Source organism: Merops nubicus, unplaced genomic scaffold, assembly GCF_000691845.1.
Source record: "Merops nubicus isolate BGI_N331 unplaced genomic scaffold, ASM69184v1 scaffold33004, whole genome shotgun sequence".
NCBI lineage: Eukaryota > Metazoa > Chordata > Aves > Coraciiformes > Meropidae > Merops > Merops nubicus.
Window position 1 is genome coordinate 41243 of NW_008602827.1, and position 27316 is coordinate 68558.

A 27316-nucleotide genomic window follows, 5' to 3' on the forward strand; every position below is an offset into this window, starting at 1 on the left:
AGTGACTTATAACTGATTAGAGATTGAAAGACTTGGCCTGAGGAATTTAATGAGCATGATGTAATTTTCAGTATGACATTGTTGTATTTCTAGTTAAAGAAGGCACAGTTTAGCTTGGGAATTTTATTGAATATATTGTGTGTTATCACTAAAAATTATTTTTCTTTCTTGATTAGATGGATCAGTGGAAAGGAAGAGAGAGCGTGATACTGAGTGTTGGTGTGAAGCTTTATTAGCATGCATTTAGGATGATTTTATTTCTCAGTGGTTTTAAAGTCTTTAAAGTCATCTGAAAGAAGTGCCAATAAATCCATTCCCTCTTGTTTCTGTACATATGTCGTAGTTACAGCAAATTCATTTAGTTATGTTGGAGAAGTGGTTTTTGAAGTGATTTCTTATATTCTTTCACCTGTTAGTAGAAGCTGGTTTTAATCACTGTGAGTCAAGCAGCTGTGATATCCTAAGGAGAAGGAAACTATAGCTCATTTTAAAACAGAAAATACCACCTGAATTTATGTGACCATAAAGGAGTAAAGCAGGAGTAAAAATTCTTGTGCTTATGCAGTTTAACAAAATTATGAAATAAATATCAGTAGAAATCATTAAAGGATGCTTTTGATAGATCAAGCGTGTTAAGTTTTCTCACCACTCTTAAACAGAGTAGTCTTGGATTCTTTGAAATCCTTTTCCTAGAAATTCCTTAACCTGCAGGACTGTGGGTAAATAGTATAAACTGATAAATATTAATAGATTAATGGGTTATTCCATTAAAGTATTTTCTTATGGTTGAAGAATAGCTATCCTAAATGTGAAAACAATCTCTGGAACATTGATTCATGATTTGATTTCATTCTGTGTGTGAAACAGAGTTTAATAAGTCTAGTGTAGCACAAAGGAAAAACAGCAACCTGTTTCAAAGATATGTCAAGAGGGTATTATTAGTGAAGCCCCTTAGTTCATGCTTACTGATCTGTCACAAGTCATGTGGAAATATGACTCTGAACAGACCCATGCCCATCAAGTATCAAAATATACAATGTGGTTTTCTTTAATATGAGGAATTATTGCATGCAGTAATGACTTGAGTTAGCTGTCTTCATTAGAGTGGGATTAGTTGCGGGCTCTGTCTCAGTTTCTACTAGGAAAGGTTAGTGCTGTAGCATGGGAACACATCAGCTTCCACAGAGGAGCTGAGAAGTGTATTCTTCGCCTACTCAGATTTTTCATGTCTTTCATGCAAAAATAGTCTGAAAGAAATATTCCAAATGTAAAAATTGTTTAATTTTACTCACGTTTATTATTTGTATTGCATTAAATCCTTATACTTTATTCAGTGAATTAACTATTCATCACCTAGGAAAGTGATTTCCATTATCATGGAAGCCCAAAAAACCTCCGCAGCTCTTTGACGAACCTGAAAATCATGATTTTTCTTCTGTTTACTAACGTCACATTCCCCCTCCTACCTTCATTTCCAGTTACAAATCTTCCTTTGAGTAGCGCTTCAGTTACGATGAAAATGACATGTTAGTTTCTAAAGGGTATTTAATCATAAAGAATTCAACTGTGGCTTTGCCACAGTCCCTGAGTAAGTGGCTGCATATTATGGAGTTGGTTGTAAATCAGTAAGTGGCTTCAGATTCCCCATTTTTCTAGACATGTGGAGGACATCAGTTATGCTCTTCTCTAAACAATTACAACTAAATGAGTCTATGGACTAAGGCTGTCCTCTCTTTCTTTGCCTTCTTTATTCAATGGCCTTCATCTGTAGTGTAACTACAGTATTACTTTTACAGCTACCCACCAGAGAGTTTGTTAAATCCAGAGAGTATGCCGCTGTTTCTGTAATACTAGATAAACCTATCCATTGTTTATAATGTTTTAAAATTTGCAGAATTTGTTCTTGTGTCTGAGATGTATCTTCATTCACTTAGAGAAACCTTAGCCCTACTAAATATTAAATTGTGTAGAGCCCTCCAGCATACATTTGTATAGGATATGTAAACAATAAATATACATAAAAGTCTAGCGTTTAAGCAAACTAGATGCAGGTAGTCATGTAGAAAATTCAGCTTCATATTACACAGGGTGAAAAAGTTTGCTTTAAAACCCAGCAGCCTTATAGTTGTGGTTCTTCTGAAGAGAAGTGTTGATTTCAGAAAACATGGAGCTATGCAGCAGAATTTCTTGATAATGTCCAGAATTTTGGAGCAAGGGTATAATAATGTTTACCCCAAACCAGTGAGAGTTTTAGAGGTTGTTACATTCAGTCTCAAAATGCCAATAATATTATGCTAAGATAGCTACAGTTTTGCTGTAGCTTGTGACACTGTGTATTTCCCCCTTTAGAGGTAGTGGTGCATAAAACATGCACACTAGTTTAGCAGCTGTATAATTTGGACAGCAGTGCTGTTGCCATGGTCAGGTAGAGTGGAAGGTGAATTTTAACAAAAAGAAAATATCAAAAAGAAAGCATGTAAATGTTTGATTTTTTATTTATATTTATGCAACTTTAGCAATGTGAACCAACACAACTTTGTTTGCTCTTAGTAAGTAGGCCAGGGGAGCAGATTATTTTACACATTTGTGTGTAGTCCTCGGGACCTTCAGTGAATGTTTTCACATTTGAAGATGTTTGGATACTACTCTGGTAGCATACAAGTTAAAGCAGAACACCAAGTAGAGTAGTGCCTTATCCAAAACAAACCCAAAGGTGATCCTCCAAGTGCAGTAGATATTTTAGGGATTGAAGTTTCTTTTGATTTGTTTTTGTGTTTGTTTTGTGTTTGGTAGTGTTTTTGTTTGTTTGTTTGTTTTTTGGTTGGGTTTTTTTTTTTGTTTGTTTGGGGTTGGTTCTTGTTTTGTTTTGGGTTTTTTTTTGGAGGCGTGGGGAACGCTAAGGGAGGTGCAGGATGTGGAGGTGTGTATAGCTACATTTTCTCTGTGGTTACATGTCATTAGAGCCCCTGCTACCTTGAAAATCTTTCCAATTCATTTGAAATAGAATTGTTTCTGAACACAGGCACTGTGTCTAGAATTGTTTCTTTCCCAAAATGGAATCACTGTTTTAGGAAACGGACTATATTAAAGTGATCCACTTCAGAATATAAATATTTTCTGTCATTCATGGGAGAGTATCAAATGTTATCAAAAGTATAGCTATTTAGAGCTGATCTGCTTACTATTTTTATAGATATTTTGCTTTTTATTAGCTTTATTTACTAGAAATTAAGACTAGATCTGTGCAGCTGCCAGCGCTAGGGCAGCCATTAATAGGTTGTACTGCCCATATTTTTTTTTTTTTAATTTCCTGGCTCAGACTAAAGATTGTCTGACCTTGCTGCATTGGTTTAATGGTATGCTGGGAGCTGACCAGAGGAATAATCCCAATCATGCCTCCTGATTTGTCTCTCTTCTGTAGCACTCTGAACAGCAGGGAGGAGCATGGGATAGAGCTTCATGCCCCTTGTAGAAAGGGTTGCTGCTCTTGAGGGTAAACATGAGGAAAGCAGTTGCTTAATCTTCTGCTGTTTTGTTCTTTACTAACTTGACATTAAGTAGGTATAGTCTTTATCTAAATCACACTCTTCTTTGAAACTCTGACATTGCTCTCAACCTCCTTCCTGAAACAAGATAGGGTTTATATAATGCTGGGTGCACAGAAATAAGTACTGGTAAGTGACCCATAAAACAATAATTTTCCATTACCTTAGATGAAAAATGCATATACTTCTGCAGTTCTAGTTTGCAAATTCTGTATGAGTTATAGACACATGAATGAAAGTAATTCAGAAGTTATTTCCCATTCAGTGCTCTGAATGTGGCTAAGGGTAAATGCTTTTTTGATGGCTTGTTCTGAATATTTTTTACTTTTCAAAGGTGAATTTTAATATGACCACTGATTCGTTGGATAAAGAGTAAACATAAATAATACATTACAAGGATACAGATTCAGATTTTCTACAAGAGGCTAAACTTACAATGTGGTGACATCAGATTAGTAATGATACATTGTGTACTAAAATATATTCCATATATCATTATTGTTACACCTGACTAACTGATATCAGGTTTCCTGACTAGTGTGTATTATTTATAAAGGTATATAAGTTGTATGTATGCTCTCATAATCCAAATAATGACAATCAAAATGCTGGGGAAGGGGATGTTTTAAGACTACTAAAAGTAGCTAAAGTAAGTATACTTCTCACTTTGAAGCTTTTTCAAGGATATTAAGTCACAACTGTCAGCTTTAAAACAAGATTATCATGATGGAACACAATATGAAGGGACACTATTGAACAATATAGGAATGACGAAGAAAATACATTTTCAGCTCTGTGACTTATTTACATGAACTTGAATAGAGTCACTCCTACACATACATGGAATATGGTTACATCAACAGAGCAAATTACAACAAATGTCCTACTGCACTAGAAAACACATCATGTTATTCAAGTATAAACCCTTACTATATATGGAAAAGAAGAGATTTTAAAAGCTGGTCAATCCTGAATATGGTCATTTGGTGCAAAGCCAAAGTTCAGCCTAGTAAAGCTTATATGAATAGAAGAGCCAGATGACCTAGAAAACTAAAGACTTGCCTAATAGAATGTGGACATTTCTTTAGGGAGTGAGTAATTGATTTTTTTTCTCTATACCTAGCTTTAACTTTCAGGTGAAAGTGCACATGCTTTAATCAACAGAGCTTTTAATGATTTAGTATATTGCCCTCCCTGGACCACAGGGTTGGACCCTGTGGTTCTGAAATCAGAACATAAACAAGTAAGGCCTAGGAAGAATGAAAACAGCATTCAGCAGAAGTCAGGGTTGAATCTTTTATTTTCATCTGCAGTCCATTTTATCCCTCCGTCTAGACCTTGAAATATAGTCCAGCAGAACAAAGACAAATAAAGTAGCAAGAGGATAGATGACAACAACTTTTGAGTTACTGACACTTTTGTGATATTACAGACTATTTCTTCTATCTGGTCATTAATGTTCAGTTTATTAGTACTGGTGCATATCGATGGCACAAACTGCCCTCAGAATATTGCATGTAGTACTGATGAGACCTGTCATCATAAAAAAGACTATTGAAATACCGAAGAAAGTTCAAAGCAGGGTAGCTAAGGTGAGAAGAATATTACTTATAATGAAAGATTGATTGAACTTAATTTGTATAAACTGGATAAGAGGTGATTAAAGGTGGATATGAAATTGCTGCACAAATATTTGAGAGGTGTTAATAAAAGAGAGACACGGGGACTGTTTCTGTAATTACTCACGATACAATAACAAGGCAGCATTTTCAGACCAGAGAGAGATGGGGAAACAGTTTTGATACAGGAAGTAATCTGCAACTGTAAGGGGAAAGTAATGAGCTGCTAGGAACAGAACAAACTTGTGTTCAACAGAGCCTTTCTAAATAGTTTAGATTTCAGCCCTTATGGGATTAGTGTAGAGAAAGATCCTGTTCTGCACTAGTCAGAGCCTGGATTGAACTGCTGCTTTCTAGCTCATTTTACTAACTAGTGCTGCGATGATGGCCTGGCCAATTACTACAGGTGTAAAGTTAACTAAAATTTTAACTGAAATAATGTCAGGAGGCATGATCTGGGATGAGTAGATGTTGTTCTATCTTAGCAAGTGAAGTGTAGGAACTTTCCTAGAGGAGAAAGCAGGTGTGTACTGCAGCACACTGAAGGTAGGTCCCTGCACTCCAGAAAGCAGTATTCCCGAGGTAGCAGACTCAGCTTCAGCACACACAAGTATTTCTAGAGTTTGTGCTTGGTGGCTTCTGTTACAGCACCTTCAGCTCTGTCTTGACAGTATTTGATACATGTAGGTGTAATGCTGAAAACAGAATATACTTTCAAACTAGTATAAGTGTTGTATTGTCATTGTGTGCTAGGTATACTGTGCAACCTTAAGGGTTCTGCTGAGGTGTTTGTACAGAGATTCTTTGGTGTTTCTGAGTTGTCTTAGTGATAGCTTGTGATGAGAGAGAGATTTACTGACCAACTGCCAGTGCAGGGTCAGTCCTACAGTTCTGGCTTATTACTTAGAAATATAAAGTGCAACTATTATGGATAAGGTATGTAGGATTGGGTCATTCAGTAGGAGCAGAGCTGCCTTTTCTAATAAATGAAGTATAAAATTACTGCAGAGACATTTAAAAAGAGTTATGATGGTCTGTAGTTCATAAAGATAAGTGACTTCAGATCAAGACAGACTGGCATTTTTTTAAAGAAGTGATTTCTGCTTCCAGACTTTATCTAACAACAGTGATAACAAAAAGGCTGATACCACATATATTTCTTGATTTTTAGAGCAACGGTTCTATCTCTTTAGAAAGCTAGTGAGATAGTTAGGACTTAACCATTTTCCTCATGCTGAGTAGGAAAAGAGGGGCTACATATCTAAATAATGTTGCACTTCAAGAGGCTGAATGAGAAAAAGGAATTTGAACTACACAACTAGAGTTGAAATGCATCTGAAAAAGAATCCAACACTACTTTCTGTGAAGTGTCTGATGTAACTAAAGGTATTAGAGGATCATTACAAATAAAATCCTGAAGAAAAAAAGACATAAATGCAGTGCAGTGTTTATTTACTGTATTCATTCAAGGTGAGAAGGTGATCCTTTTACCACGCCAGTGAAACTTGGTCTCAGGGAAAAAGGAGTGGCTGGTAAGTAGACATGGAAGCTCTTTACCCACACTATAAGATGCAAATACAAGTTCATCTGACTTAAAAAGGCAGTATTATAATAGGTCTTACCCAGTCATATCCTATATGATATTCTTCAAGCAGAATGCATGTAGCGAAAGGTAGGTAGTGTTAATTTGTGCACAATGGCAAACTTGCAAGGTCTGCTTTGGAGTGAAAACAAGATCAAAAAACCCAAAAATATAAGTAATATAGGCTGAAAAAGAAAATACAATAGAATTTTAGGTTACACAAGAGACTTAATAAAACTATATTTGAGCTTCATGTCGCAGTTTAACAGAAAGGCAGGTTATGCCATCTTCCTCATACAATTTTTTGAACTAAACATGATAATAAAATACATGCAGTATTAGCTTCTCTCTTACAAGTACAAAAATGGCAGAGAATTACTCCTCGTAAAATGGTGTAATACAGTATTCAGTTCCTCACCTAGTGATTTATTTTTACTGTGAAAAAGTCTTTGATTTGAAATATATCTACGTGTCAATGTAGTTCAGACAACTGAAACTGAAAAGTTTTCTAGAAAGTTCACCAACTTTGATAGAGAATGCATATATTTTTCTTGTCTTGTTTAAATAAAAAACCTAAGGCATTGGGGCTAAATAAGAAAAGAAAATATTTTATGCTAATTTTTATTTAAAAGTTTGTTATTTTTATGAAGGGTAAATTGAAATAAAAATAGGGTATCGGTGTTCTATCACGTCATCAAAGTACTAGAATTCTTTTAATTTTCAAGAAAGTTAGTTTCACTCTATATATCTTTTAGGAATTATGATACTGTTTTTCAACAGTGAACCTTTTTTATGGAGTGCTAAAACACGACTGAAGTCAGTATGCTTCATGGGAATACAAAAAAAATACATCTCATGGCTCTCTAAAGAAATTACAAGATTGATTTTTCAGGAGTTTGGGTTATAAATGACTATTATATTTAATAAGAATTTACACCAAAATTTTATCATGGAAGGAATATCAAACCAATTACTTTAGTCTTCCAAAATGAAGAAGGGAAAGTTCCAAAGTATACAAGTTAAAATAGAAGGAAATCTTCATCAAAATGTGTGAAATGAATGAGATGTGTAAGAAAGGCTTTTCAGGATCAGATTCCAATTTTGCATTGTGCTTGGTTGGTTTTGCTCCATGTTCTCAATCATTATTTTGTGTAGCTTTATAGTGTTGCCATAAAGAGATCCTTAAAAAAAAAATGGAAAGTGAAAAACAGATCCTTATTTCTATTGTTCCTTTTGCTTCTCTTCTTTCTCTTCATCAGCTATAGCCTCTGAGACATTGCTTCTTTTCCCCTGATCTTATTCAGTGTGAGACAGAGTATATTCTTTCAAATAGGTTTTTAAAAGTAGTCCACAGGGGTGCATTTTAACCAATTCAAGTTGTGAGGCAGATTGTGCAAATTGCTCAGTGTGTGCATTTAGGACCACTGTAAAAGTAAATCCCATTCTGCAGCTGTTTTATTTGCTATTGAGCAGTGTGACACCAATAGTTGTTTAGGAAAAGCAACACAGCCCAGAAAAAAAGAAAAGAAAAAAAAAAGAAAGTACTTCCAATATTGGGGTGTTTTCATTCTTTGAAGAAATAGATTACTTCTTGATATATTCACCTTCAAAACCTCTTCCTGATGTTCCCAGCTTTAGCCAGAGGATCTGTTGCCAAATTACGTTGCAGGTATCTGTTCAGTGGTTGTACTACATGCCCATTGAATGTTTTCACAGGACTAAGGTTTGTAAAATATTTTAGAGTACATAGAGATAAAGCCTTATCTTAGACAATATGGAGGGAAGAGATCTCAAGTGAGAATGCAGTGAGTGCCTCCTTATTCTCAACAGACATTTGTCTGGTAGGTTCTTAAAAGCTTTCAGTAGTGGAAGACTATGAATTCTACAGGCAGCCTTCTGTCTGTACTTTCCTTCTTTTTTAACAAGTGTTCCCCTAATGCTTAACAGAAATCTCTCTTCCTGCAATTTAAACTCATTTTGTGGTTCATATTTTAGGCCAATCATTGCTTCTCTTATGTCCAGTGGAAAAGGAGAGTAATTTCCAGTAATTTTTACATATTTGGCTGTAAAGTCTTTCCTCACATTTGCTTAACTATATAAACTTTATAGAACTATATAAACTGTATTTTTTAACCATATAAGTTAGATTTTTTTTTTTTCAAACTCTATATACCATTCCAGCTGGAGCCTTATCAGTGTAAGTAAACTGAGAGCATTATTCCACAGTTCTTCTATATAACATACTACCTAATATACAAGGAAATGTTTGAGCATTTTTATCAGCAAAACTGTTGACTCATATTCAGCTCATTTTGACTTCACATTCTTTTCTGTCTTGTGAGTCATCTGCTCTATTGTAATTGTGAAGTTAATTGTTTCACCCACACAATATACTTTTTACTTGCCAAATTGAGTTGTATCCTGCTTTTTTAGTCTATCCAATTTGTCAAAATTGTTTTGAACTCTAATCCTGTTCTTGCAGTACTTGCAATGGCTCCCAACTTTGTGTCATCTGAAAAGCTTGATAAGCTCTTCCCATCTTCCATCATTCAGGAAATATTGAATGATGCTAGAAGCAGAACAAACCCTATGAACCACTTCATCCATCTATCCACCTCGACAGTAAGCTATTGGTAATTGTTCTGAATACAATCTTCCAACATGCCCTACATTAGTTTACGGTAATTCTCATCCCTCGCTTTTAAACTACTCTCCTGTTTGGCACATACCATTTTCATCCATCAAAGCATGCTGAAAGTGGTTATGTTTTTATTCTCGATTTGTTTCTGGGTTGAGTTGAAGCAGAGCAGGTTGAATGCTCAGCGAGTTAATGTTCTGTGGGCTGTATGCGTATTAGTGTTTGGTGAGCTTGAATTGTTTTCTAAAAACAGATTGAAAGTTTCAGTATTTCCTGTAAGCCCAGCCTGAGAACTGGTGAATAAAGCAAAGGAAAACAAATAACCTTGAAATTCACTATGCATAACTCTCTTAGTCTGTCTTGATCACGCTACTTAGGTGAGGATGGAGCCTTTCTGTGTTTATTCATTTGCCTCATAAGAGATACTGACATTTCTCTTTTGCTGACCTCCATTCTATAGATTCTGAATATAGAAATACTGGTGGTAACAATCAGCTTGTGTAATCTGGATATATTTGATGTTTAAAAACCTTCGACTATTTGTATAGTAATTAAAACAGTAAACCTCTTTTTAGCTTCTTATTGTATCTGAAATTGAAACTTGACTTTGACTTTTAGCTTCTGGCAACTGGTTTATGGGCTGAGAAAGCAGATAGAAACATGCATAAAACTATTGAACTATCAGGTTGCATTAGTATCTTCATACAGAAAAAAAAAATCACCAATTTTTATGTCTTAAAAGTCAGAAACTGATTTAAGCACTTTTTAAGGTATTTAATCTTCCTGCTATCTTTCAAAGCATAGACGAACACTAGACTGTTACATACATTAAGAGACTAAAATACTTGTCTAGGAAAAATCATCACTCTATTGAAATAGTTAACTTCTCTCAGAGGAAACTGAAGATTACAGAATATGGCATCTTATACAAGTCACCTGTAGGCTGTGTAAATTTGGTTAAAAACAAACAAAAAACCCAAACAAACCAAACAAGGGATAGTCTGACTAAAAAAATAATAATAGAGAAAAAGTTATAGCAGGATTAACACAAAACCCATTGAAATAAGGTTTCACTGGTCTTTGGATGAGCTCTATTAGTGAAAAAAAAAAAACTAATACAGACTAAATTCTGATACCCTAAGTTTGTATTATCCTCCTTTTTATGAGTTTTTTCATTTTTATCAATAAGAATATTCACAGTATGCATCATTATTATTCCTAAATACTGAAACAGTCAGTCCCAAACCAGTCACAACTGTCTCTACTGAAAGAAATATCAGAAATATTTATTTCTGATAAAAAAAAAATTTCAGAAATTAATATTATTTACTTTCCTTACCCAAGCTACTATGGAAGAAATGGCCCTGTTGTTTTACTGAATGTATTTTGCACCTACTACATCTGATAAATGTTTATTATTATATTCTAGCTTTTACTGTACCTGTTTTCATTCAAAATTTAACAGGACCATATTATTCAATGGTTTGCAGAATAACCTATATCCCCTTCTATAGATGGTATACAATAGTTAAATTACATTAATGTTGTAATTCAATGCTGCTTCATTGGTTTCACAAGCACTGGATTACACTGTATTTGTCAAGGTCCTGAGCACAATTTCCTTCAAGGAGCTTAGCTGATGAAGTTCACAAGTGTAGCTGGCTGCATTGAAGGTCAGCTCCTTTGTAGATATGAGCTGCTTTGAAGAAAGCTTCATGCTTTCTTCGTGCTGTCCTCCAGCCGTGCTACATCTGTGCCCAGTCTTGCACCTTCTTGGTCCTGACCCAGGTCCAGACCCTCTGGCTGAGGTTCCTGGCCTGGGCCTAGAACTGCCTTGTTGCTATGAGCTCACTGGGTGATCATCAGACTGTCACTCAGCCTGGCCACCCTCTCTGGCTCTGAGTGGACCCTGTACAGCCACTCAGTGATCTGGCTCCTTGTTGGTGAGGTCACTGCTCCTGCCTGCCTTGTTTCCACACTCTGTACCCAACTCGTCTTTAACTGCAGACTGGTTGATATTCCTGTTCTTAACCCCACTGAGCCCAAATTGGAATGAAAAATCACTGATTATGTATCAAATGATTGAAAAATTACACTGACTTGGCAGTTGCAGATATAAGATAGAGGTTTCATTTTCATCCAGAATTATATTTATAAAATATACAAGAAAACAACCCATATATTTCATGGAAACCATTTACAAAAGTGTAGGCTGCAAGACTGCTATTAAGTTATGTTTGGTGGTTTATGTAGCAAACATATTGCTTCATTCTAAATGCGTTACACCCTCTTGCTCTTAGCTTGGTCCTGTACTCAGCCAAGAAAAGGAGGTCTGATCAGATGCTTAGTATTACAAAGTTAAGGATAAATGGGTTCTAAAATTTACTGAAATGCATCTCTATTAAAGATAAGGACCAGGAACAGTGTTTTATTCACCACAAATACGTGAATAGATAATATCAGCATTTCAGGCAGAGCATCTTTTTTAAGACTATTTGATAAAAACTGTCCTACATGAAAGAAAAAAAAGATATTTGAAGTCTCCAAAGCTATGGTAGTGCCAATAGAGAAATCAAAACTAACAGAAATCAAAACTGACATCTATAAACTCCTGACAATACTTAACAAAGAGCACGTAAAAAGAAATACCATGTGAGAGCTAACTAAATGTATGATCAGGCCCAGTAACAGGTATGTGTGATCCAGAGTGTGAACTTGGCCACTCTATTCCACATGAACTCTTAACAAATACATAGTGCAATATAGAATTCTTACCTTATTTTTTTTTTTAATACCAAAGACTTAATGTGCTGCTGTCAATGTCTGCCCATAAACTGTGGTTTTCAGCTCTGCATGTACAGGTCTATGAAAAGAGACACTCTTCTTTAAGCATCATAAGAATCCTCAAGCACCAGGGTTTAAAGGAACCACTGTACTGGTGGATTCAATTCCCTTTGGCACTCTTATGCTTCACTTAACCGCAAAGATAACTCAGTAACTTGAACTGTGCTTTATTTTCCACAGAAAAAATGATTTTTATAAAATAGCATTAAAAAACAGGATTAAAAGAACAAAAAAAAAGTCATATTTCAATTTAACATTTAGTGTTGTTATCCCTAGGTTTAGCAGGGCATCTTTAGTTGATTATTATATTTTTATTGTGGTGGACATTACTAGAATAAACACCATTTAAATTTACCATGAAACATTTAGTATTGAACTTTCCATACTGAATGTTGTGAATGTAATAGCACATAAAAGGTGGAATAGGTTTGGAAAGAAAAAGAGATTTTAGGATTTCTTTTCTTGGATGTCCATGAAATCTAGAAGAGTTCACAGTGCATCTGGCTCTATATTTAACTGGACTGTCCCTTGCCAGGTATCTTCCTATTAGCCCACTGACATTCTATATTTTTCTATACTACAGATCATTTTACCTCTGTCTTTAAAAACTTCTAACTTAATAAAGTAGGTGATAGCAGCTTACTGAGATCATTGTCCAACAAGTGACCCTCCTAGAGCAGGGACAACAGAGGGACTTCAGGAGTTTCCAGTACTGGTGGTTATGCTGGAAAACATGCTAAAGGACATTCTGTCACTTCCCAGCAGATGTTTAGGCACTCGATTTAGGACTTAAGGGAACACTTGTAGCCTGCTTTATATATAAGAGCAGATTAAATAATGGTTTTGGCTTTAAAATATTCAAAACAATCTGACAGATATGATTAACAGTGTTTACAGATTAAGTTTACTATGCTGTTGTCTTCTGTTTATGAATTTTGTGGGGAAATGATGGATTTCTGTGGGAGGTTGGACAGAAACCAAAAAGTTTATCAGGAAAAAAAAAATTATGTACCACATATATGAGTAATCCTTGGATTTTGAACCACAATTTCATTGTACTTTTAATTAAATTAAGGCAAATGACCTCTAATATACTTTTTACAAAATCTCAATTTTTTCCTGATCCTTGGTGCTATGAGGTAATTGAACTGGAACTTAAATTGTTCCATTTTTATACCAATATTTACATATATGCATAAAAATAGCTGCAAAACTGAATTTGGGTCTGTACCTGACTTTTTTTTCCCCTCTTATCATTGTAGCTATAATAAAAACAGCCCTTCCCAACATGGACAGAGAAGCCAAAGAAGAATACTTTGTGGTCATCCAAGCAAAGGACATGGGAGGACATATGGGTGGACTCTCTGGAACGACAACAGTTACAATTACACTCACTGATGTTAATGACAATCCTCCTAAGTTTGCACAGAGTAAGTGCCATTATGTGTGTGTGCTTTCCCACATAAGAAAGTAATACGGTGCTTTTTTTTTTTTTTTAATGAAGATTTTTTTTTTAATCATCATATTACCTGGGTTTGTAATGTAATTTAAAAATATGTAGCTGCTACTAGAGAAAGGTTAGTAGTCCTCTGCGTGTTTAAGAGCTTAAGAAAGAGAGAATTAGATCCACAACAGTGCGCACAGCTCTCTGTATTTCTTGTTACCCATCTTACATCCACACAAAAGGGCTTGGGGACTTTTTTTTTTCATATATTTATTTGCCTTCAGTACACTTGTGTCTAAGTGCTAGTTTTAGTTGCTGATATATATGCTTTCATCTCATGGAGACAAGTGACACCACCAGCAAAAGACATATAAAACTGATGAAAGAAATAAAGGTTTGACTAATTAGGTAATGGTGAAGAAAACAAAGAAAATAAGTCTGAGTCTAGATAATTGTTGATCTTTAATTCAAAATCCATATTTACTCCTCTGGTTCCAACAGATATCTTGCTGGGCTAGGTTAAAATGATTTGGCACCCTGCTGAAATTCTCTACAAGCTTTGTAGTCTATTTCAAAGATGAAGACAAAAAGAAAAAGGAAGAGGGAAGAGCATAATGACTGGATCAATTTCTTTGGAACAGGCTCAGTCTAATGAACTATTAGAAACTTAAATTTTTATCCAGCTTGTTCTGAAAAACTGAAGTTCTAAGGTATTAAAAGTCTGTTTGAGGATTGGAGAATGTTCACATCTACACTTTGTATCATTTTCACTTTAATAAAAGCATGTTTTTCTAACAAGATGCTTGTGCACTCAACGTGAAATTAATTAATTTCCATATATTTATGACTTGAAGTCCACTTTTGCCCTGTTCTGAAGACATAGAGTGAAATGAGTTTGTCCTAGTAATCAGCATGTGATACTCTCCTATACTCTAGAAAACTCACATACAGATAGAGGGGAAAAAAAAGCCCCATAATTTAAATAACCAGAGATAGAAGTTTATTTGTCAAATACATATTTTATTATTTCATCTTTGTGGTTTTTAACAGATTAGTTCTGTGGACAATAACAGGTTTTCTTTCATTATAAAATAAGAAATGCATAAATTTTTGCTCATACCACATTGCAGTGCCTGCACTTGTGTAGTTGTGTTTTCCAACTTATGATGACAATTACCCTGATATAGATATATATAGATATATATATACATATAAACAACTACAGATGAGACCCCTGGCTGAACCCTATCACCAAAATGCAAAGGGACATTTCTTTTATAACTGCAATGTACTACAGCTCTGACTTGGTGACCACAGACCTACTTTTTTCACCTTATCTGGCTTTTATATTTGCCTCAGCACTTTCTGTCTCAAAAAGCCTTTGCCAGCCAGCATGAAAAAAGCTGATCAGAAATCAATAACAGAACTAGTACTAATTGGTACATTTGCTGGAGATCACAACAGGAGCGAATGTATTTGGAGATGAAACTGTGCTTTCCCCATGCAATTTATTCATCTCTGTTCTCCTGTAGTTTGGATACACACTGAGTGGGTGGCATGAAGATTGCATCACAGGTCCCTGAAATATATTCTATGAAAAATGTAAATGTTTTTTTCCTTCAGCAAAGAATGAATTGCTGTCTTTCAAGCTGTTATACCCCGTGCATTCCAGTGCAGAATTCAAGCTAGCATCTAGCAATAACCACCCTGTGGCAACACTGACCATTGTGCAACTTCATTAGAAAAAAAAACCTGCATGTACTATAGTTTTTTTTATTATGTATATATTGCATTTAGTAAGGGTGGGCTATAGTAAATAATGTAACTAGATGTTATTAGAAATTCTGCCTTTTAAAACTAAGTATTCATAGCATGCTGCCTAGCATTACAGATTAGTCATGGCTCTGGCCTTATATAAGAGCTGAACAAGTCTAACGTTTTTTTACACTGTTGAAGCACGGTTTGCATTTGCCTGGAAAGGAAAATAAGAAAGGGTCAAACTTACAATAGAGCCTAACCAGAATGAAATAGAAATTCATAAGATGTAATACATGCTGCTTTCACAATAAATTGTAATGAACTCAGAAAGCAGTGTGTTTTATCGGTTTATTGTTTCCAGGCAGGACAGAAATGTATATTTATGGTCTGATTTGAAAGAGTGTTAGCCTCCTGGGTTTTAGAAATGAAAAAGATGAACTTTTACTTCTATGATCTCTTTGAAATAATTTTAGAGGCATTTTATAAGTCACGGAAGTTTTTAACCTGGAAGTTTACAGTAGGATTGTACTGAGAACTGTGTGCAGCTGTGGAAACCAAGTATTTTCAAAGATGCATAATGTGGATTTTTTTGGTCAGCTCTACACTAAGATATCTGGACAGGACAATTCTTAATTCTTAAGAGCAACTCGTGTAAAAGAGTCAGCTGCATAATTTTTTTTTTTTTTTTTTTTTTTTTTACAAGAATTTTAAACTGCCTTAATAAATCTGAAAGAAAAATACCAACTTAAAAACGCAGTCAACTGTGTCTGGAGATTCAAACCACCAAGTGTGGACAGCAGTGTAAATTATGAACGCATAATTTAGTCTCCTGAGGCACTTGATTGCTTTGGCTGCTCATTGTTTGTGAGCCATTATGGATATTCTGGAGAAATCTTGATGATCTCCAAATTATCTGCAATAATTTAGCCTAGAAACATTAAAGTAAAAAAATAATACTCACTTTGGGACAGATTACATGTATAGCTAATACATGTATTTGTGAATTCCTCACAGTTTCCCTTCCTGCTTTTACCTGTTGCTACTGCAATCAGACAACAACAATTAAAGCAACAACTCCAGAACATCTTGGTTTTAGAAAACTACTAGCTGCACATAACTTAAAAAATACAACAGTATCTTAGAACAACTGAGGACAGAAAAGGACAAAGATGAATCATTTGACAAAAACAATCTTCATAGTCCCATCTGCTAACCTTGAATTCCTTTTGACTATTTTAACTACTAAGCCGCATTGCAGTTGTTTAGATCACATATTAACTGTAACTTCAATAAATGTAAACTACTGAGAGGTAAAAAACTAGGTGCTCCACAAAGAATTTTTCATGAAAATCAGGTGTCTTCTGTTTTTCAGAGTACTGTTAAGAACTGGGAAATGCGATAGTAGAATGGGTATTTTGACTTTTCTCAATAAAATATGTATCTAAAATAATAAACTACAAGTTCTAAAGAGATTTCTGATACTTCTCTAGGTCAAAAGGTTTGAAGCAAGTATAAAAATTAAAAATGTTGACAATTTCAATGGCACTTTCTAGTGGTTTTTAGTCTAAACTTACAATCAAACAGTAAATACAGTAATGATTACTATAAGAAGGTGGGATATTTTTGTTGTTTGTTTGGTTTTGTTTTGCTTTTTTCCCATTAAAACATAAATTTTGGGAGTTTGCTTGAATGTTTCTTAATTAGCTTCTTACCACAAAAGGGAGGTGTAAGGAGTTAAACAAACAAAACCAAATAAATTTAAAAGGGTCAAAAAGTGGTAAAGATCTGAAACAGCATAAGGGATCTTTGAAGTATTAGACCAGTTTTCTGCAGAGTAAAAGCCAAAGTTTCATAGATGAATTCTAACTACATTTCTGTAAATAAAACTGTAGGTTCAACTGTGTCTGCACTAGAGAACATTGCATACTTTCAGTGTTGAAAGTAGCTTAGCATTTGTCTTTGCCAACACTGGAGCACCCCTGCAAGGAAGAAGCAGGATACTACTGTAATAAAAAGAACATTCACATACAGTAAACCAAATATTCTCTTCCTATATAAGGAGTATGTTTTGCCGCTCTCAGTAAATAACTTGTGTATATGTGATTTGTATTATTTGCACATCTCACGGGTTTGCATTGAGAAAGTTTAAACAAAAGAAGAATGTATAAGAGATACTGGAATCGGGTGTAATGTTGAGTCTTTTCCTCTTTATTTGTAAGGTCTCTATCACTTCTCAGTAATGGAAGATGTTGCTCTTGGTGAGCCAATAGGAAGGGTGAAAGCAAATGACCTGGATACTGGAGAAAATGCTAAATCATCCTATGATATTATTGAAGGAGATGGAATGGATATATTTGAAATTACTACAGATTCCCAAACTCAGGATGGAATTATCAGAGTGAGAAAGGTAAATGATATCTCTGTTTTAAAAAAAAAAAAATGTTTATTGGATGTACAACTACCGCACTGAACTTTACTTTGTGAGAAGATGCTGGATTTCCAAGGATTCTTTTCTCTATGGAAGAAGTATTAACTCAGTGAAGTGATCAAAAATGTATTGGCCATGTCCTTCAAAATTGCCATTTAGGTAACAACTGGGGAGACATCACTGGACGTGTTTTCAGTGCTGGGAATGTTAATCTTAGCTGGGCTTCCACAAGGTCAATCCATATAGGTTTTGCTTTCTTGGTTCCAAAGGAGAAGAGTGGATTAGAATCTGCTTTGTTGGTGGTCTAAACGTCCATAAAATCTTGGCTGATTCATCAAATACCTTTTCTCTGTTATTTGATTTGATGGTCAAATACTGTTCAGAGGGAAAAAAAAAAAATCCTAATGAATTATATATAATTAAATAACATGATATGTGAGAAGCTTAGTCTTCCACATTTTCTCATGTTGAAGTCTCTTTGCTCAATGATTAGTGATTTCAGTGAACCTTATCAAGGAGTTCAGTACTGTTTCATGTGAGAAGTGCCAAATTCAGACCCCAGAGAAGGCTGCAATTCTGTTACCTTATCTCTGCTTGTACAGTCTGGATGTATGCAAGGGGAGGTGTTTGCATGTACACAACAGAATGACTGCCCAGTTATATACAGAAATATGGAGAGAGACAGTGTATCTAGAACAGCTTGGCTACTAAAGTTAGTGAAACATTAATTGGAGATTTAACTTTCATTACATTCTGGGGAAAGAGAATAGAGATGTTTCTCATGTTATGTTCCAAAAGAGGATATAACACTGGCATAGACGGTTTTAAATGCAGAGCACAGAGCATTCTAAATGAATCTTTGTTTTTGAAAACAAGCAAACAAACAAAGAAACAAAAACAAATCATGACATTCTAGTGAAAAAAAGAGGAATCTGATGAGCACAGGTAAATGTATGTTAGTTAGAGAGGGCAGGCAGAGTACCTGCCAAAAGTTTATACTTTCTGTTTCTTAGTGAGTAGGTCATCACTGTAAATGTATAATAAAAAGATATATATTTATCTAAATTTAGATGTTTTCCTAAACAGAAAATTATGATATACATCCCTGATCTTCCTTACTGTAATTTATTGTATACTGTGACCTCTTCTGCAAATTAAGGCAATTAGCCTTTTGCCCCAGTTCCCTTGGCTTTATTTCATAACTGAGTCTCTAACATAATGTTGTTTCATATATTCATTTTGACAGCAATAATCATTTTGCTTCTACTAGAGTAGATGATGTATGGAGGGTACTGCTCACCAACAGATTTTCTCCAGCATAAATTCATGGGGTTTATACAATGCAGAGTAAATTTTCAATATGATATTATGATTAAGCATGACTAAATGTATTGGGGTGTTATAATTTCTGCAAAACATGTGAAAAGCAGTTGAAAAAATTATACAGGAGTTATGATTGGCAAATTGTGAATATGCTGATTTATAAATCATCATTCATAATTACAAAAGCTTACTAATTTAAGAGCTGCTAAAGAAACAAAGTTTTCTTATGTTTATTAGAATTTCTGAGAAAGAGAAAATCCCATTAGACCTTGATTCATACCCAAAAAAAAAATCAACAAAATTTGAAAGTATACATGTCGAAGGCTTTGACAGACCTCCTGGAGGTTCCTATTTGTGTTCTTGCTGGTATTTGCATTGCAGATTCAGGGTTTCTGTGTCCTTTTAATTTTTATCCTTGGGACATTGTAATGCAAATCTTAATATATTTTCAATGTCTGACAATTTACATCTTTGAAATTTGAATCGTTGTGAGACACAAGAGAATTATATAGTGAATATACTGATGTGCTTCAAGACACAGACTTGAATCTCATATAATGAAAATTTCTAATATTCAAAAGTGTCACAAATTTGTTTTTTTTTTTTATATTATATTTCTTTTCTTTAAATCTACTGTGTTTTCATCCTTTGTGTTTTAATATGGACCTGCAAAATAGTAAAACCAATTGTGGAATGGCAGGTATATTGATGAAGTAATGAGTTTAGTGTTTCTCTGGGAAAAAAAGTTATAGGAATAGGAATTGCTAGTTTTAAGAAATTCCTCATAGATATCTACCTCATTTGCCCCTATAAACAAAAATGCTGAGTTACCTGAAGTGCAATAATGTTGAAGTACCTTCTTTTACGATTAGCTCTACATTTTTCTATGTAATGCCTCTTATGTCTAATATGAAAATTTTTTTTAGTTCTTTAGATTTCTCACAGTGTTCTTGGAGTCATAAAATATTTATTCTTTATGAAGCTGGTATAATTTATTTTTTTTCTCCAACTTACAAACCACTGATTAGGTACATGATTGATATGCAGGTCACGTCACCACCAACAAATTTGTAGTATTCAACTGGTGTGTAATTGTTACAGTATAATTCATGAGAGATAATATTTTCATAAATTTATCATGAAAAACAAGAAAACAGAATCTTGTTTTCTCTGAGGCTGGATAAACGGGTATCAATATATGCCTAGAAAATTTGCAGGTTGGATTTTTGGGAATGGGAAGTGATTGCATTAAAGCTCTCTGAATGTACTTAAATGCACATAACTTTCATCCATCAGCATTATATTCACTTGTTCTTTCTCTGCAGCCATTAGTAAAAGACATTTATCTTTGTCATTCTTAACAGCCACTGGACTTTGAGACCAAAAAATCCTATACTCTGAAGGTAGAAGCAGCCAACATTCATATTGATCCTCGCTTCATCAGTGGAGGACCATTCAAGGATACAGCAACGGTAAAAATTGTAGTAGAGGATGCTGATGAGCCACCAGTCTTTTCATCACCTACTTACCTACTGGAAGTGCATGAAAATGCTGCTGTTAACTCTGTGATTGGTCAGGTGACTGCCCATGACCCTGATGTGTCTTCCAGTCCAATAAGGTAGCGCTGCTTTAAAGTTCTCTTTGAAAAAACTACTAGCAAAATGCTAAGTATATTTTACCATACATTGTATGACAGTGTTCTCATGCCATTTTATCTTTATGAGAATACTTGTATTGGATTTGTTTTAGAATGTTAGATTTATCAGTTCAGATTCATTTTAGATCATTTTTGAAATCATGAAAATATTTCTTGCCACATGAGTAGTCTTATGAAACAGTAGGAATGCAATGAAAATAAGAAGTAGAGTGTATGATGTCAGATGGGGTTGAATCATCAGTGAGTATCTCTGCAGTTATTTTAAATAATCTGCTAGTGTCTGCACTAACAATACTGAGTTTGTTCCATGTAGTTGTAAGGTTGTCAAGTTATGTATTCCTTTGGCTAAACCCATTCCTTGTTTTAAGATAGAAAGTCAGAGATGATTTATGCCCATATGACTTTTGCAACTTCAATTTACAGTATTTTCCCTTTTTGATCTAACTTCAACAAAATCTGTTATTCTAGTTTGATCAAATCAGTGTTTTCTATCTCGTTTTCATGACCACACATCTCCCCCTCCCCCTTTGTAATGGTTAATACAGTATGGCACAAGTGTTCCCAAAACACATTTTGCTAGGCTTAATAATGCCTGCTAAAAGAATTATGAAAACAAACTTCAAAACATCAAATTCACAGTAAATATATATTTTGAGAGATTCTATTTAATAATAATCATCACTATACCTTATTGCCTCAAGGAATTTAAGCTATGCAAGCATCTTTAGCATTGTGAGGATGATGATGATGATAATTATAATCAGTCACTTAAGACCATTCTCTAGTCATCATCATTTACATCAGGTTTGTCACAGACGAAAAATGTTCAGCCTTTACTTTGAGGGCCTGCAGGTTGTAAATCATATTTTAGTGTCTTCAGTATTAGAAATTCAGAATTTCCAGTATGTTCGGATGTATTAGAACTTGTGCATGAAGATGTGTCCTGATTTGGCTAGGATAGGGTTAATTTTCACCAGAAGTTGGGAGGGAGCTGCAGGGGAATAGACAACTGAGCCGGCTGATGAGTTATTGGATGCCATGTTGACATCATGCGCACAGCAGAAAGGTTGGGGGGCTGGTGGTCTGGGCTGACCCTGCCACTTCCATTGGGAGCTAATGTGGAACAATGTGGGGGATGATCAAAGATAGTAATCTGATCAGAGAAATAGGAAATAAAAAAGGGTAGTTACACAGGTTAGGAAAGTGGAACGTAAACAGAATAAAGCAATCTAGAATGCACAGAGTTTGATCTTGCACAATTTAAGCAGTGGCTTCACCCCTAGTTTTGTTACCCTGGTCCACTGGCATCTGTGAAAAAGGGCCTGCACTGCTGCCACAAAGGTAGGGTCTTCTCAGAGGTGTGTGGAACCTGCCATGGTGGCAGCAAGTTGGCTTTCTTCCCTTTATTCCAGCTCAATGGCAATTTCCCTTTCAATATAACCTTAGTTGTTTCCCTCTACCCTGTTCTGCTTTGCTTTTGGCTTGATCTTGTGCTCATCTGCCTCTTGATTTTGTCCCATTTGTTCCTCATCTCAGCCTGGCTTCAATTCTCCTTCAGTTTTACTTTGGCTATTTTGCCAGCCTTGTTCTGTTTCCCTGTAATTCTTTTCTAGTCCTCCTCCAGAGTCCTAATAATTTAGACCACCTACAAGCCTATCAATATTCTAAAATCGAGCCTCTGTATCCTGTCCAAGACTGAAAAATCAAACTGAGTAAAACATTTGCTTAATTTACATTCTTTCATCATTTTATAGATCAAGATATTTTCAAACTTTTAAAAGCAAAGGTATTTTCTATGTGCAAAATTAAGTAGAATGTTATTACTTATCAAAGCATAGAAACAATAGATATACGTGAAACAGAATTGGCCAAAATTCATTACATTTAAACAGGAAGGTAATTAATTAGTAAGATTTAATATTTTATTGTATTGACTTGATAGCTAATTCAGAAATATAGAGAGCTCAGTTTCCTCTCCAAGTTCTTTTTTCTTGTTTACTAACCTGATTAATTTGGCTTTATCTGGGATAGCTCTGGAAAGTCCAAATTCCAGAATATTTTAAGGAATAAAAAGAGATTTCAAGTTAGTGATTCTACTGTTACACGAGCAAACAGATTAATCAGACATAAGTAGGGAGCAAAAATATAGTTGCCTTCTTTCCAATTCAGAACAAAATTGGAAAGTGGCAGGTTCTAACAAAAATCTGTGGAAGCATTGTTTTGTGGGATTAGAATGTTTCATTCTGATTGTGTATTTCACATATTTATTCTGTTATTGTATCACATATATAATGTAAATTTAATTTATTTGTTCGATGATATACTTACAAAAACCTTAAACATAATTTAAAAATTTGAAAACCAAAACTAAAACATTTTATTCTAAAAAATATGGACTGTTTTAATACTGCCTGGCCATTTTTTAATGTATCTTTTTCTTTAAAACAGAATTTGAGGAGGCAAAATTTTACAAATTTGTCTAATAATTGTAAGCATGGCCAGTATTTTGTCTTATTCTAGTCCAGTCATTTCAGAAGCATGGTTCAGTGGCTCACATCTTACCCCATTTAGACCACATGCATCTCTTGGGAAAGGGACCCAGTGAATTCAGCTAAGCTAGCTGTAAAGTTTTACTGTAGTTTATGTATTAAGGGGGGTACATTCTGTCTTACAGTGTAATTAGGCTTGAAAGATCATTATCTATTAGCATACAAATCTGTTGATTCAGTAGTACTGATTTAATATTTCTGATTTTATTTTATAATCATGGTCTATTTATCTGCAGTAAATTATCTTGGATAAATCATGATCCAAGGTGCATAGAAAAAAAGCATGAGCAATAATCTTTCTTCCTATACTGTATCTGCCCCCTATAAATCACTGCCTTTCGAAGTCTTTCTCTGTGGAGAGATAAGCTTCATTGTGGCAGGTTTTCCCCATTCATATCGACAGAGATTTCATCTTTGGCAGTAGTTGATCATTTTCTTAATTCACAGCAGGCCTTAAAAACCTAGATACAGTATTTTCTGCCTCCCTAATGGTACAGCTATTTATCTGTCACTAAGTAGCATGTCCAATCTGCCTGGCATTAATAAACAATGCTGATTTACCACTGATGAGGTATCAATACTGTGATTCAAATCTCAGCAGGTGCAGCAAAAAGGATTTCTGTTCTTATTTACACTGGTGCAAATAAAGAGCAGATCAAATTAAGTCCTAACAGCAATAGTGCAGCAGGACTGAGAATTGTCTTAAGTCTTCCATAAAACCACTGTAGGGTTGTACCTCTAACTGTCATAGCAGACCCATAAACTAACCAAAATTCCCAATAACCAGTGCTGGGTTTATGGCAATTTCAGAAGATATTATTTTATTATTTCCCAGGATATTATTTTCTCATTTTTAGAGAATCGTGTGCTTTATGTATAGCTTATGGATCTGACAATGCATTCCCATTAAAAAGAGTTACACTACCATTATCATGAAAAGGAAACTGCAAATGTGCTATTAGTTTTCCCAGGTTTATGACACTGCAGATTTTTATGGGTTTTTTTTGTATCGAATATTCATCAAATTAAAATCAGGAGAGGGCTTTACCTCTTTGTAGTCTTGTAAAGCCATGTAACAAGTTAAAAATTTTTCATTTTGAATGCTGTTTTTTGCATAGTGAATAAATACTGTTGGAATGAGATGAATTGCAATATAATAAACTCACAGATGTTATGCTCCTGGTTTTTATAACTTCAAAAAACGTACTGCAGGAAGACTGAATATAAGTTTAGAAAAGGATTTATCCTTGGAGAAAAAATGTTGTCTTATCTCAGCGGAATTTCTGTCAAGCCCAAGTCAACTAAATATTAAATATCATATCAGCATTTCATATTTTCTTTCATTTGTGGACTGTAAAAATGTTTACTATCAGAAGAGTTTTTCTGCATCATTACATAAACATCAAGAGTTAAAAGATAGATTTAAGTGATGATATCGTTAAAAAAATTACCTTGATTGTAGTTGTTGTCTTATTTTCTTGAGTAAAATCTTAAACCTGTGAAAGTCTGTAAGGTACTTTTTTTACTAACTTCACTAGTGCCAGGATTTTATTTCTAATACTTTAATTGGAACTAGGAAGACATCAAAATAAGATACTTTTTAAAAAATGTGATTGCCTTAAGTTAGCCACCTACAACTTTTTTTTTCCACACAAGTGACCTGATTTTCAGAAATGCTGAGAATAGCACAATTCCCATTAAACCATTGAGTATGTGGAGCTCACTAGAAAATCCGTTTACTTAAATGTCTAAATATAGATGCATATGCCTAGCTTTAGGTATGTCTATTTGGAATTTTAATTCTTTTTTCTGGTGCTCTTCTTAAACAGAATTCTTGGTTTTAAGTGGGTGAAAATTGTTCTTCTCAGAATTTAAAACTAGAAAACTTAAGTCTTTTAAAATCCTACTTCCTAGTTAAACAGGGATTTTCACTCTTAAATCCATTAGTTGTTAAGTACCTTGCCAGTGTGATCACGCTAGCCTTGATCATCAGTAACAGTCTTTAAACACTTAAACTTTAAGACTTTGGTGAGTTTTCGTAATTTAGAACTAATTTTTTGACAGTTAATTGTATCTGACACTGAAATTAAAAAAGATGAATGCCAGAATCCTAAGATTTGAAATCAGATCCTAATGCTAAGTCTATCAAAATCAATTGTGTTATGCTGAAATGAGTTTGAGTTCATCAGAATGTGTTTATTGTAGCATATAAAGGAACTTCCGAATCAGAATTTATTTGGAAATTACTTACGAAGAAGCATAAGCCAGAATGGAATAACTGATTTTCAGATAACTGTGCCATTGTCACTGGAGCAAAATGTACTCTTTTTCTTCTACCAGTGAATTTAACAACATATTTGCAAAAAGTAGAAATGTAATGAGAAACTGACAGTCTGAGCTACTTTTTCTGACCACTATATAATGTAATCCAGTCTGATACTGTATCATAACTCACCCTATTATGCCTAGATATAATGCAGAGCAGATGTAAAAATTGTCAGTGCATGCTGCTGGGTTCTGTAATACATAGATACAAAGGCTTAAAAGGCTTTTGTGTAAATCCACAATTAGGATTCAGTAAAACCCCTTGAAGTCAACTTTTGTTGAACCGTATCAACAGTTTATCACTAAACTCTCATTTCGCAGTTTTCCTGTCAAAAAGTTGGAAGGCTTAATTTTGTGATTTAGTTTCTTTTAGCAAATAATACACTAATAAAATAACTCTGCAAAAATGGACAAACATAAAAGCTTTGCTGGACATCCTGTTCTGAGCTTTAAATCATCATCCTGCTTAATGCACCATTGTAGCGATCTACTGCAGCTCTTTCTTGTTGTCAAGCTGGCTTTGTTTAGGCTGCATAATTTACCTGGATGTTCACATTTGCAAACCGACTACCTGTCAGATGAAACTTGTTTTTTTAAAAATCAGCGATCTCAATCCATAAAACAATCAGTCCTTCAGTGTTTGAAGTGTTTTATAGGAAAACAGTGATTCGCTAAGTGTATTCTGCCCACGGAGCTGCTTGAACATAACCAAATAATATGCTTGGTGAATAGTTCATGCTTCATTAATCTGAAATATATTGATAAAATAATATTATTCAGTCCTTTTTAAAATAACCATGAGGCCCACCATTTTTGTGTGCTTAATACATTACTGTTGAAATTATCTTCAGTTGCTGTGAAATACCATAGAAACTGTCTAATAAATGTGATGGATTGTGTAATTAACTCTTGATCAGCACCGTTTGTCAAAGATGTTACTCAGTGAACCTGAGGGCATTTTATGACCTTCACACTGGGTATACAGCTAATTACTCCTTGGGTAATAATTATTAAGATTTTTAGTCTCAGTTTGTCATTTTGTCTTACAAATTAGTATGCTATTGAGCTTCTCAATCCATTTGGCAATAGAACTGCAGCTCTCAGAGGGCTCCCTAAATTGTCTTGTGATTGTATGGATTACACCAACTTCATTAAGTAAATCACAGGGATGTCTGTTTCGTAGGTTTTCCATTGATCGTCATACTGACCTTGAGAGACAGTTCAACATCAACGCAGAAGATGGGAAAATAACTTTGGCAACACCACTGGACAGAGAAACAAATATGTGGCACAACATAACTATTGTAGCTACTGAAACTAGTAAGTATTTGTGTTTACTGACTTGTAGTTCTGCTTGGTTTATAATTAGTTTTAACAACATGTGCAATGAAAACTATATTTCATGCAATAAAAACTAAAATGTTAGATTTTTGAATTACACAATTTTTGAAAGAAAACTTAATTTCTACTAAGGTTCCATTTCTTTTAGTTTTCAAAACTGTGCTTTCTTCTGTGAATACAGTAGTGTAGATTTTTAAGAGATACACGAGCACATTTGTAGAGTATATAAGATAAAGGTTAACAAATGTTTAAAAACTTCCAAA

General features: G+C 34.5%; 1 protein-coding gene across 1 annotated transcript in view; it reads left to right on the forward strand.

Annotated features, from left to right (window-relative positions):
- Positions 1 to 27316, forward strand: part of CDH8 (cadherin 8, type 2) — a gene marked incomplete at its 5' end in the record, with an annotated part of 94431 nt that overhangs the window by 16279 nt on the left and 50836 nt on the right. The window contains 4 exons of the mRNA XM_008938485.1: positions 13491 to 13658; positions 17650 to 17837; positions 20546 to 20799; positions 26896 to 27032. Coding sequence (XP_008936733.1) covers positions 13491 to 13658; positions 17650 to 17837; positions 20546 to 20799; positions 26896 to 27032 — 747 coding nt within the window. The remainder of the gene's footprint in view (positions 1 to 13490; positions 13659 to 17649; positions 17838 to 20545; positions 20800 to 26895; positions 27033 to 27316) is intronic.